This window comes from Heliangelus exortis, chromosome 1, assembly GCF_036169615.1.
Source record: "Heliangelus exortis chromosome 1, bHelExo1.hap1, whole genome shotgun sequence".
Lineage (NCBI taxonomy): Eukaryota > Metazoa > Chordata > Aves > Apodiformes > Trochilidae > Heliangelus > Heliangelus exortis.
Genome location: NC_092422.1, coordinates 166,803,326 through 166,816,806, shown reverse-complemented (window position 1 = coordinate 166,816,806; position 13,481 = coordinate 166,803,326). Strand labels below are relative to the sequence as shown.

The 13,481-nt window shown below is 43.4% G+C and overlaps 1 protein-coding gene across 1 annotated transcript; it reads right to left on the bottom strand.

The window, feature by feature from the left end:
- Positions 1–4,991: 4,991 nt before the first annotated feature.
- Positions 4,992–11,877, bottom strand: AMIGO2 (adhesion molecule with Ig like domain 2). Its single transcript, XM_071733521.1, has 2 exons — positions 11,457–11,877; positions 4,992–6,732 (listed from the first exon to the last, which is right to left on the bottom strand). Exon 2 carries the CDS (start codon positions 6,657–6,659, stop codon positions 5,094–5,096), a length of 1,566 nt encoding a protein of 521 aa, XP_071589622.1. The 5' UTR covers positions 6,660–6,732; positions 11,457–11,877; the 3' UTR covers positions 4,992–5,093.
- Positions 11,878–13,481: the final 1,604 nt, after the last annotated feature.

Sequence of the window (13,481 nt, the reverse complement as noted above, 5' to 3'; positions counted from 1 at the left end):
TTGTATGGATCGCTATCATAGCTGTATTCGTGTCAAAACTCTGTTACACCCACATCCTCTTAAATACCCATGAATTACATACTTAGGTAAATTTATAAGATATTTAATTTTTATCATGTAGCCACTGAAGGCAAGAGCTTGAATGTTAAGCCTTTTCTTAAAATATCAAGCAAATTTTGGCCAAGCTTATTTCTTGCTCTTATCCCCTTCATCCTCAAATTTCTACTCTTACCCACATCTGAGCCCTGATGGACAAATGAAATAAATTCAGGAGAAATTCTTTAAATACATACTCTATATGTTATTATTCAAGTATTGTTTACTGGAAAGAGCAAAAAGAAGGCATCAAAATCTAAATTGCTAGATCTGTAAACAAAACATGTATCCCATCTTCTCAAGGACTAGTACTTATCACTGCCAGTTCTCATAATTTAGAAGCCATTTAGAAGTAGCTGTTTTAATTAATCAGCTAAAATTATCCTTTACAGTGACTCTGCAGTACATCCAGAAAACATCTTCAGGAAGCCAGTCTTGACATGGAGACCTATGACAGAAGAGATGGAAACAGTCCCTGGACTTGCCACAGCCAAATGATGATAGCTCAGCCTCAATGAAGAAGGGCAGAAGTGTCTGCTGGCTGGGATGGCCACTAGCTGTAGTCCACAGGGGACTGTCACTTCTATGTTTCTTTAGAGATGACCAAAATAGTATGCTTTAACCCATAAAGGCTGGTTTATTCTCAACCAGATCAGAGACATGTGAGGTTATTGGGAAGATGCTGCAGTCGGTGTAAAGCAGCACCCTGAGGAGCTTGATTTACTCCAGCAGGAAGAAATAATCTTGTACTATCCTAAATGAGAATTTACGCTTTAATCAGAACTTAACCCTAGGGTTTTGCTAGTTTAAGAGAAAGAGCTACATAATCTGTTAGTCTTTTGACACTGCCACTAGCAGCCCTCAGAAATCTTACGGTGCTAAGGAGGTAGATACTAATCTGGTCCAAGGACATGGTGCTGGATGTCAAAGCCAACAGCAGCTTAAGGGCAGGTTTGGTTCACCCCCAGCTTCCCACTTGGTTAGCAGCTGCTCAGCATGTTTTGAGGGACAGCCAGCCATACATGTTCATCATTAATGAGGTGGTTGCAATCAGGTATTTACCTTATCAAGGTCAGGAGACCCGGCCTGCCTCCCTTCTCACATGCCACTCCAGGGGGAGGATATGGGGACAACGCAGTTGTTGTGCAGTTGCTACATTCTGGGCTGGCCTGGGAGTTTTCATGCTGGCCTCACACAACCAATTTCTAATGCACTCCACAAATGCTTACACCCTGCAGGCATGTCCAGTACTAGAAACAAAGAGGCAAGGACATGACCTCTCAGAACTGTCTCAGCCATTACCCTTATTTTTGATCAGTGAGACAGCTGGAATTGATGCAACAGGTCCTCGAGTAAGAGGAAAGCTGTTCATTAAAATGGTGGAGGGCTTAGGTTCAAAGGAGCCTCACAAGAAGACACAATATGCAGCTACAGCTTAGAGCCCCCTTCCTATGACCTTGTGTGAGGAACTGGAAAGCAGAAAAGGGAGAGCAAAAGTCACCTGCAGTTATCTGAGCTGCATGAATATCACATTCTTGACATCTTGCTGAGGCAGTGAGGGACCTCATGGCCAACCAGAGACCTCCTGTGAGTTGTTTAGTACCTCTGCCTTCCAGCAAACCCATTTTAAGAGAGTGGTTGGATTGGTGTCAGAGCACTAAGTACCTTGCAGAACTGAGCTCACTCTGGATTAAAAATATAATTCAGCTCCTTGGTAGTTGCTGGAAAGAGCAACATGGGATCCAGGGCATAGACTGAGGGGGATGACATGGTGGTAGGACAGACCTGCTGATGAAGGGTGAACTGCATTGGAAATACTGATGTGGCATCTGGGCAGCCCATGGCACCACCCAGGTTCTGCACAGCTGTGGAGTTGGTGGCAGTGCCAGATGCCTCAAAGCTCACAGCCCTTGGGGGATTTGTGTTGTGGTGGGAAGAGAGGAAAAGCCTTGGCTTTCCACAGCCTTCTGAGAAGGGGACTGGGGTTGCAGATTTTCAGTAAAGACTTAAAAATCTTTAATAAACTGCACCTACTGACTAACTAAACTGCACCTAACAAGACTGTGGTAGCATAAAGATGAAGCAAACAAGTCAACATCTGCTTCCAAAGCCTCAGTTTTATGACCTTGTTCCTAATCACAGTCACAACTATTTACACTTTGAAGCAGTCAGTGAAATACAGCCAGTTAATAACCACAGTAAATATCTGCTCTTCAGAAAAACTCTCTGCTTCTGTAGTCAACTGGCAGGATTACTCTGATTCCACTGATCCCTCAGCTCTTGCTGGAAGACAGCAGCCCTGTGGAAGGCAGGCTGCAGGATCTGTCCAGTTTTATTCAGGGCTGCCAGGCAGATTTAATATGCATGGTTAGTGTGACAGGCATTGCCACTGCCTTGAAGTGCAGACATCAGTGGGGTGCACCTGCTCAGCTGTAGCTAATACTGAGATTTGTACACCTGCCCCCCACCCACACCGACAGCCTTTGCAACCTGATCTAGAACTGACCCTCAGTGCTCTTGTGTAAACACCAAAATCGGGTTCAATTAACCTCACGTATGGCAACAGAATGCAATATCTGCCCAGAGCTGTGGCTGTTCTGTATAACTTTCTCTGGGAGTATTTGCCTCTCCATTTCATACTTTTGCCTCAACATGATTTCAGCTCTTTGGCCCCAAGTCACCCATCATCTCCTTGCCCGACAAGGAGGACACCCACCCACACCACACGCAGATCACACAGATTAGTTGAATCTGTTCAATGAAAAAAATAAAACCTTTGAGAAGGAGACAATGTCAAACCTTTGCCTTATTGGCAGATGGCTCAACTATGTTACTTATTTTAGCAAAGACACCCACTGTTTTTTTCACCATGCCCCTCACAGGAGACTTTCTGCTGGGCCTTTTGCAGCCGCACTGCCTGTCCTGCATTGGCCTCAGCAGCCATCAGGGTGCTTGCAGCAAGCGTGGGGAGAGCCCTTCTGAAATCTTTGTTTGCAAAGCCAAGCCATGATATGTAAATATATGGATTAGGGTTTAACATATGTACTCAGACCAAAGAGAGAAAGAGCTGTATGAAAGGACTTGACAGCAGAAGCCATTTTTAAATTTACACAGATAAATGTACAAATAAACACGTGAAACCCCATGTCATCTTTCTCTCCTAAATCTTCATTATCCTCTGGCTAGAAAAAGAACTTCCATCTCCTGTTTGTCTAAATATCTTAATTAAAATCTCCAGCAGCTTTCTAATTCCACATACTTTGTGCACATCACAGCAACCCTGTTCCCTGATCTAATCTGTTTTCCAAATAGCTTGCTTTCAAACAATTAGCTACCTCAGGATTTCTCTGTAGCAAATCAATTGTTGATAGCTTTGACTCAGCTAGATGTAAGATTTAGCACGATGACATACCTCTCACAAAAAATTCACAAAAAATTACAATTAGCTGTTACAGTAAGCTTCTCAAAAATAAATTGCAACTGCCATGCCATGTAGCCCTTTGATTCTGAATTTGTTTATCCTTTACCCATCCCATATATTCCTCAAAGACAAAACAAGACAAACATGCTTCAGTTACTCTTCTTTGGTAAGCTGTAATTCCTTGTAACACTCCTTTGAAGTTGTTCTTAATCAATGTGTGAAAGACTGAAAGTCTATCCCAATTGCAACATAAGTAAGCTTAAAAAATAAACCAAAACCAATTAAAAATCCAAACCACACACAAAGGCAAATATAATAGAAAAATAAACAATGAACAGTACAGTATGCTCATTATAATAACACAAGACTTCAACATATGTTGCATGATCACTCCCCAGATCAGTTTTACTAGGTTCTGAAACTTCAACAAACTTTGGGTGAGGAAAGAAGTAGTATATATGGGACAAGGGCCAATTCTAAAGAAAAGCTGTGCTTTCTGAAATCACAGTATGTAAAGCCTTTATTTTCATGACTTTGTCCAATTCTGTATTCCCTCTTTTAAGAAAAATCTTCAGGAAAAAAATTTTATGACAGTTGGAACCAATTTACACTGGAAGGATTAATTGAAATATTCCCTTATTTCATGAAGTTGCCTCTGAAGTCATCCATCACTAAGACACAGCAGGAGCTCTGGGTATGGTGGCAGACTTGTTGACCACATGTGATGTAAAGTGTACAGCAAGCAGTAGAGATTAAGACAACTGATTACAATCAATCCACTTATGCAGTTTAATGATTTACTGCTGGTGAGCTTGCATCCTCATGACTGACAGCTTTCATTCTCTGACTAAGGCAACTGCAAAGGTAAAGTCTTAACCTTTACCTGTCTTCATTATGCGTCAATCTTTATAAGCAAATACAACCACTTAACTTTTCATGAGTAATCCCATGACTAAGTTCTGAATAAAGTGAATACAATGACCCCCATTTAAAATTTTCAAGTACTTGTTGGCAAACACATTATCAGTTGAAAGCCATAAGCATTTACCCCGTGCTGCTAGGCAAATCCTTCTGTTCTGATGAGTCCAATAAAACCCATGACCTCTTTCCCCTAGTGATTTTACTGAGCCTGTGAAAGAAATTGCAGGAAGCCTGAGAATTTTTCTCAGTAGCCATCTGAGTTTGCTTCTGCTCTTACTGTAGAGGAGCTGAGTTATCAGCACAAGTGAATATAAAACAAGTGTTGTATAGAGGTCAGCTTCTGCCTCTGAAGAATCAGCTGTATGCATGGAAAGTGCTGCTAAACATGCGTGAGAGATCGCTGTGTGTGGCCCAGAGAGTAAAAGCCACGACTAAGGTTGCATTGAAGACATTCACATTACTGCCACGCTGTTCGCTTTTCCCAAACAAGGTACCACTGTTGAATGGCCCTGCACTCACAAGAGAGGAGACACAGTTCAAAAACTGACAAGAGTTTTTGTTTTAAACATTTTCTCTGTTTATTTTTCCTGATGGTTGCTACAAGCAAAGGAGGGATTCAGAAATATAACTGTACAATACAAACACAGGCAGCAAACTAAGCTGACGGCATGAAAGGTGTATCTGAGAACAAAGAGTTGACAGAGTCAGAGTCAGATTTTGTTCGAGTAGTTTTTAAGATACCCTCAGCAATGATATTGTCATTAGGGAACAGTTTTATTTTCCCATTCTGACTGTGTTTTGGCTCGTGCACAGGTTCCAGGAAAACCACTCGTTTCCCAGTGCTAGCTTTCCTTTCGTCAGCTGGCAGCTCTTGCGGTGGTGTGGAATTCAGTATGGATGAGTGGGCACTGCTTTGGTTAAGCTTCCTCTTCCTCCTTTTCGCCTTACATTGACATGGGCAGGGGGTCAGATAGAGATACAGCAGTACTAAAACAATACTGGCTACACAGGCAGCAAGGGTGGTAAAAGCTGTATTAAATGCTTCGTGAGCGTGGGACCTGTTCACTGTGGAATTGCTAACATTTATTCTAACTTCTATGGTTTCATTTAAGAGTCTTTTTTTATTTATTGCAATGCAGGAATAAAGCCCTGAGTCCTCTAGCTGGGCATCTGTTATCTCCAGGCTGCCATTATGAAACACCTTAAAGTTGTCAGTGTCCCTGTCTGGCTCCAGCAATCTATTGTCTGGGCTAACCCAAATGAAGTGTGTGCCAGCATCGCTGATTCTGCTGTCACAGTGGACAACCAGCCTCTCACCAACCTGGGCATCATGAATAAACCCAAAGGCTTGGAAAGAACTGTTGACAGTGCTTTCAGAGCAATTCAGAAAGTTGTCATGCAGTAAAGACAGTTTACTGTTACCTCTGGGGTCTGATTGTAACAGGCAGGTGTACTCATTTTTGAAGTCCACCACTGAACTGAAGTGCCTCTGATACCAGAAGATTAGCATGGCATACAGCATACAGTCACAATAAAATGGATTGCCATGAAGATAAATTCCACTAAGATGTTTGGCTGGCACTGAACTCAGGTGCTGAATAGGCATTGACTTGATGCGATTAAAGGAAATGTCCAGCAACACAAGGTCTGTCAGCTTATATCTTCCAGTGTACAAGTCCAGTGGGAAATGTGACACCAAGTTATAGCTTAGGTACAGTTTCTGCAATTTGTACAGTCCTCCAAAGGCTGAAGAGTCTATCTGTGTTATTTGATTGTTGTACAGCAGGAGAACCTCCAGTGCCCCCAGCTCCTGAAACACAGGGCTGCCCAGAGTCTTCAGGCTGTTGGATGACAAGTCTAGGTACTTCAGATTTGGGGCTGTGGAAAAGCTTCCAGTCATAATGTTGTTAATACTATTATGATTGATTATTAAAGTGTCCAGTTTCTCAAACAGCACTGGGATCCATTCAGGCTCCAACCCCCCGATTCTGTTATAACTCATATCCAGCCTTTTCATACATTTATAGAGATTTCCTGGCACCCGAGAGAGGTTCTTATTGGTGCAGCTTATGATATCGCTGGCACAAATGCAGGCAGTCGGACACATCCCCCAGGCACTGCCACAGATGCTCACTGTGAAGACCAAGAAGTATGCCAGTCCTTTGCAGTTCACTCTTAGAACTCCAAGTTGGGTAGGAATTGTCTGCCACTTTAAAGACATTGTCACTGTCTCTTAGCTGTCTCCCAGTGCTCCTTGCCACAGATTATATGTGCAGTTTGCTTTGCTTTAATTGCTGTCAAAAGAGGGATAGAGGTACAGCACGTTAACATTTACGATTCATGCCCTGACTGATGTTTTATGCATACCTTTTGAAAAATAAAGGGAATTAATCCTTACTCTTACATATGGATAATTATAAAATCTAGTTGCTCTTAGTTGACGCAAACTGAACATCAGTTTTATGTAAAAATGAAATTCAGTACTCATGTAAATGTTCCCTCTACAGATACAGTATTTTTGCTCTCCAAAACCAATGCAACTATTCTTCAGTCTTGGGTCAAGAAATGTAATTTCTGAATTAAACAAAACAAAATAAAACCCCCAAAAAACAAACCAGAATTGTTCCTCTGTGGAACACAACTAGGCAATGGCATTTCCTACCTGTTTCCAGACAAACCCAGACAAAAAAAATGGTGGTACCAGAAAGAAAACGCCACATCCAAAAATGCTATTTTCTTGCCTAGTGGGGAGCAGCTACAGCCTGAGTTTCTTCACAATCAGAAAATGTCACATATTTTCAAGTAAAGAATTTTCTCAGTCTACTTAGCTCTAAATGTCATACAAATATCTTTTCTTTTTTTTAATTTCCTTTTTTAAAAAGATGCAGTAACTGATAGTTCAGGTAGCAACAGTCTATTCAGGATGTCCAATTGGAATATTTTATAATCTGTTGCTTCTACCTCTGCAAAAATATCTTCTTGAGGAAATTTTCCATGCCTGGTGACTGCCTCGGGTCTAAGTTTTGGAAACTTTCAGAAAGAATGATTCAACCATTTCCCAAAACTTTGTAAATTAAAAATTATTTTGTTCATACTCGGATGGCAAGAACATACCCTTTTCTGAGAATATTTTATTGTCAGTATGGTTTAAAGAAGAGATGTAACATTTGGAGGACTATTGATACACTAGGGAATCCAAGGGGTATGCTTTTTACCTGCCTCCTAAGAATACATACATATAGTTCACAGTGTAATGAACATTTCTATTCACTTTTGCTCTCCCTGGATATCTGTTAGGAGTTTGTCAGACAATTCCTGAGTGAATCCGTATGTGTTGATTATCCCCACCCTATCACAGCTCAAAGCATTCAGCTCCCACAGATTAACCTCAGACTCATTTCTCCAATCTCACCCACTCATTGGTACAATATCTGAGCAGCACGAATGCCACAATGTCTGCTCTGCTCTGATGGTGGTGGCTGTGGCCAGGAGCTGGAAGACTGCCTGTGGGCAGCTGAGGGGAGAAACCTCAGATGGAAAGAAGCAGAAAGAAAAAAAAAGTCATTGTATTCACTGATGAGGCAAAATGGATGGAGAAAGGGTGAGTCTTGAGTACAAAATCATTAAAATTGAGACCTAATGGGTGAAGGACAACAGGACAGAGGAGCAGTCAAAGAAAAGGAGTGAAGGAAACGGAGGATTAAGAGATGCATAGGGAGGGAAGGATGAAACCTAGGGAGGAGAATGCTAGTGGAGCATCATCATTGTTATTAATGAAGTAACTGAGGAGGAGGTAGTTTGAAGATGCAGAAGTCAGTTAAGGCACATAAAACTGGAAAAGCAGATGGAGAGAGTGTAAAAGGCAAGAAGAGGATGAAGCAGGAGAGGCAAGAGAAGGTGAACCTTCGCACACACTTATCTGAAGAATTTGCATCTGCTTCTTATAAATCTAAAATTATCTATGCAATTAATTGATAAACATGAAATGAACTAATTTCCACTCCCCCTCAGTTCCTTATTCCCCTCCTCTCTAAGCCTCTGCCAATCTGGCAGGCTCCCGTCTTCTGCTTACAAATCTTAAGTCAAGTGGTAAAAGATATGCTATAACTCTAAAGAGCTGAACCTTCTAATGACCTATTAAAACAAGAAATTTGAAGACAGAAGCATGGAATAATTGACCTTTCATGAGAATTTATATATACAATAGCTTTAAATGTCTGCATTCACAAAAGTTGTATTAAGAGAGTGGCGAGACTGCCAAGTCAAGCACTCAAAAATTAGAAAATGTCAGAATTAAGGTTTTCTATGCCATTTAAAATTTTATATTCACTCCTTAGTTACATGGACACATTTTTTTTTTCTTCCCCCAAAACCTCTTCTTACACTGCACAAGGATGTGAGGAAGCCCAGGGAAAAGAAAGGTGATTACACAGAGCTCAGTAAACACCTATACCTGAGAACTGAAACATATCCTGGCCTCTGCCACAGAATTCCTGAGAGATCAAATAATGTGCACTAGTGACTGTTAAAAAATAAGGAACATATTAGAGTCACTGGTTTGACACTTAGAAAATAAAGAACATCTATTTATTATTGAGTTTGGGAAGGACTGATCTTAAAAAGTGCTGAGATGAGAGTAAAAATATTATCACTGTAGCTGGCACTTCTCCTTCCTTCCCAGTCTTTATGGGAGAGAGGAATGCCAGGCATCTGTAAACATCCTCACCATAAGTTGTCACTGTGAGTTCAACTGATGTCCTAAACCTTTTTCTCTGGGTTCTCACATTAATGCTACATTAATAATCTGAACGTGAGTTTTCTCTTATCCTGTAGGTACCTTCAGGTTTCTTGCTGTTTCTTCCAGGGAAAGCAGTACACTAAGCTACCTCTCCCAATAAGACTTTGCTAAAAAACCTTCATGTGTCACACTTCTTAACTTAAGCAGTGAACTGGTCTGGAGAGCACAAGTCATTTGAATGCTTTTGCAAATATTACCATTAATCTTTTCAATGTAAACAAATGGGATTGAGAAGTTCTTCAGAGTAGTAAGAGCATCTTTCTGTGTATTGGTGATGCAAACAGTCCCACATCTGGCTGGCACTTCCTGCACAGTGAAAATGCAAATGTTTTGCACACAACTCCCCTGTACCACTGCAGGAATACTGCTGACATTCCAGAGACCTCAAACACTAGAAAATACTCAGCATCTCAGTCCCCCCCCCCCAGACTGTTCCAATCATTTCTACATCTAGCTCTTTCCCTTATATATGTATTAAACATAACAAGACATGAAATGGAACAGTGATGGCTTAGGTGTTACCATTTTTTTCTCAGAGCAACCTCTTTTCTTTCTGCATGGCATTTGACAAAGCTTTCATTGTGAACACAGAACAAAAAGCGACTGTGAGAACAGGGTTTTATTAATTTATAATAATGATATTACACAAGTACAATTATTAATGCTGTTAATCCTAACTTTATGAATCCTGCTTAAGCACATGACAGAGCCATTAATTACAAACAGACTGGTGGCATCTTACATTATTGATCTTTTGAGAGGTTACACTAATAAGGAAGGTCTACATGAACTTCCTTTCCTTCTGTGTGGATATGGGATGCTGTCAGAAGATATATTCCCATAATGGCCACCTCACTCCCATCTCCAGGTTATATTCTGCTTTTAGCAGCCTTGAGCAGGAAAGGCACTCTCTCTGCATTGAATCTGCCTGACAGCTGTGCTCAGTGTTTTTTACTATTATCCACCCATAGTAACCCATGGGATTCAGTGACATGATGGATCAGAGAGCAGAGACTGTTGGTAAGCTACATGTGGGTGATGTACTGATACACTGGAATAACTTCTTGTACTGGATTAAGCTACACCTGATGCAGGACCTAAAAGTGATGCAAACATGGCTGTACATCACCTCTGAAGCAAGCTGATCCTGAGGTCAGTCTGGCAAATGGAATGGTCCCTGTGGCAAGCACCTGACGAGACCTCAATAGTGTTGAATTACAGATTAATTTGTCCTCGTAACCTTAGCCAGCTAAAACTATCTTCTCCCACTCATCCCTCACTAAGGACTGAATTCCTCTGAAGACAGATTTATTTACTTTTTTTGCACCCATGATATCTCAGTCGGATTAAAGAAAATTGAGACAGGGATGAGCAACTGGGTGATGTACCACAAATCCTGAGCAGGACTTATCATCAGCAGTCTATGGCAGCACATGAACTCAACACTCCACAGCTCTTCTCCCTCTTCAGAGCATACAAGGGAAATGCGCATCAGTGAAACAACAATGCATCCTTTTTGCTGTGCTGCTTTGAAAATCAATCTACACCCTAGCTTAAACCTTACAAATTACTTCAGTTGCTAAGGAGATCGGCAAATAATTAAGAAAAAAAATGGCAATGATAAGCTGCAGTGCCTGTTACAGTATCGGTAACCAGTCTCCAAGCAATGCCAGATCTTACGAAAGTTTAGCTGCCCAGCGTAGGATCCTCACCGCCTCCAAAGGCTTCTCTGACGGGCTAAACTTCAGAGAAACCCCCCTGCACACCACGGAGGAGGACTTCTGCCAATCTCTCGATGGAGACTGCCAGCTGCAGCTCCCCGATCCCTACCGTGGGTAGGCGGAGGGCAAAGTTTCGGCGAGTCCAGCGGCGGGGCAGGCTCAACCGGCGTGGGAGCAGGGGCACCCACTGGCACCGCTCCGTCCCCTGGTCTCGCCCACCATGCCCCAAACACAGAGGGGTCTCTGCCTGCCTGCCCCAAGCAGGCTCGGTAACAGCCACTCCACATCGCAGCGGAGGTAGGGACCGGGGTCTCCCCCACCCGCTGCAGGGATGACTTGGGCGGGCTCCGGGCGAACTAAGTCCCGAATCCAATGGAACTAAGCCCCCGGCTCCAGCGGTCCCTCTTACCTACGGCTTCTGCCCCTCCGGACCCTGCCCGCCCGCCGTACCCCAGCTACCGGGGGATGTCTGCTCCTCCAGCCCTCCGGGCAGCGTTACCTGGAGCTCCCGGCGGCCGCTTCATGTCCGGGGAGAGCGATGCCGGCCCCGCCGCCGCCGCCAGCCCCGACCCGGCATGTTCCGCAGAGCAGGAGACCGCCGGGAGGCACGGCAGAGGCTCTGCTGCTCTCTCCCGCTGCCCCCGGGGATAGAGCGGAGGCCGGGAGCCCGGTATCAGCGGCGGGTGAGGAGGGCAGGCAGAAGGCTCCCGGTTACAGCGGCGCTGGGATATTTATCCCCTTCTGCCTCCGCCCTCCAGGTCCTCCCCACCGAGCAGCGCCGGACCCAACGCCGTTTCCCTCCGACGCGCTCCCGAGGGGTTCCGGAGGCAACGGGACGGGACCGTCGGTGCCCTGGGGGAGGGGCGCGCCGGCTGCCCCCGCTCCGCCCCTCGCAGCCTCGGGGGGCCACGGCCCCGCGCGGGGGAGTTCCCGATGCTCCGCTCCGCCCCGTTCCGCCCAGCTCCGCTCCCCGCTACCCCGCCAAGACAGGGCAATTTTACCCCCTCCCCGGTGGGCTCAGCCCCTCCGGGGAAAAGCAGCCCCCAGCCCGGCTCGGCAGCCGCCACCGGGGAGGCAGGGGGATTTTGGGGTGGGGGCAGCAGAAGATAGGGTTCCCGTTAAGTGCATGAAAACCCTGCGTCCGCCGAGGTGGAAGCAGCCGGGCGTTCATCAGGGATTGAGAAATTCCAGCGGCACCGTGATAGCTCTGGAAAACAACCCTCCGGTTAATTAAGTGATTAAAACCCACGGAGACTTTGTAGTAAGCTGCGCTTTGACGGAAACAAGTGTCTATTATGTGATGCAGGGGGTTATCTAAAATTGCTTGTCTTAGCTATGGGATCTGTGAGAGAGAGGCTGAAAGTGAGGAAAAGCGAGTGGGTCAGGAAGAGGCAAAGCCGCAGATGAAGCCTTCAGAAGACCCTTCCCTCGTTTATACGTTGTTTTAACCTTCCACAACCAAGTTCTGCACTACCTTTCCAGCATTATTTATAGTACCCTGCACTTAGAGAACAAACCGGAACAGCAGGTGGTTTAGCAAATAATAGAGATTGTGAATTTATTGTCATCCACATATATAGTTTATTGAATAATTCCCAGCAAATAGGTTTATGTATTAAAGCTTCTCTAAATCACACTTTTCTTTCAAGGACATGCAGCAAACTTGTTTTTAATATCAGGGTTTGTGGCTACATCTAATACTCAAGGGTTCCTTCTTGACCTAATATTCATGCATCAGGCAAATTAAATGTAGTGGGGTAGAAGGTGTCTGTCAATACAGACTAGAAGCCCAGTGATAATGCTGTTAATTTCAAAGACTTTTTGAGCACTACCTTATAATGAAAATTTAGCTTTTTATATGTAATTCTTATTTTGAGTGTAGTTTCTGCATTTCTGTGCATTTGGATGAAACACCAGTGAAGTAATTTTAATTTCCAGGTTATTGATTCAACATTGATTGGTTTCAGACCCTCTCTTGGAATATTTATTTGTTTAAAGAAGTTTGTTGTCTTCATTTAGACTAAGCCATTAAATTTTTCTCATTGCCTTGATATATCAAAACATTGGGTGACATTTAAGTTGATCACATTGCCAATACAATCTGTAGTAGAGGATAACAACTTCTTTGGCTTCCTTCCCTTGCTCTCAAAATTAAAAATGTTGAGCCTGGATTCTTCTTAAAGACCTACTCATGGAATGACAATTCTGTTTGTAGTACTATATGGAGTAGCTGCCCATTTGTGAGAAAGCTGCACACTTTCTTTAAGCTAAACTGATTTTAAAATCCTAACAATTTGAATTACAGTTGGTTTTAGACCTCAGTGAGCATGTAGCAGTAGTAGGTACAAAGCGAATGTGCTGCTTGTAGCCAAGTTATTTAGATTCAAGCTGTGAAATAATTACTTTGAGGGAGGCAGGACCCAAATCACAGTGAAGTGTCTAATACTTAAGGCAATAAGAATTTTGTTTTCCAGTTTTTGGTTTCTCGTTAATGCTGACTGGGATTTGCCTTTTATGTCAGTGA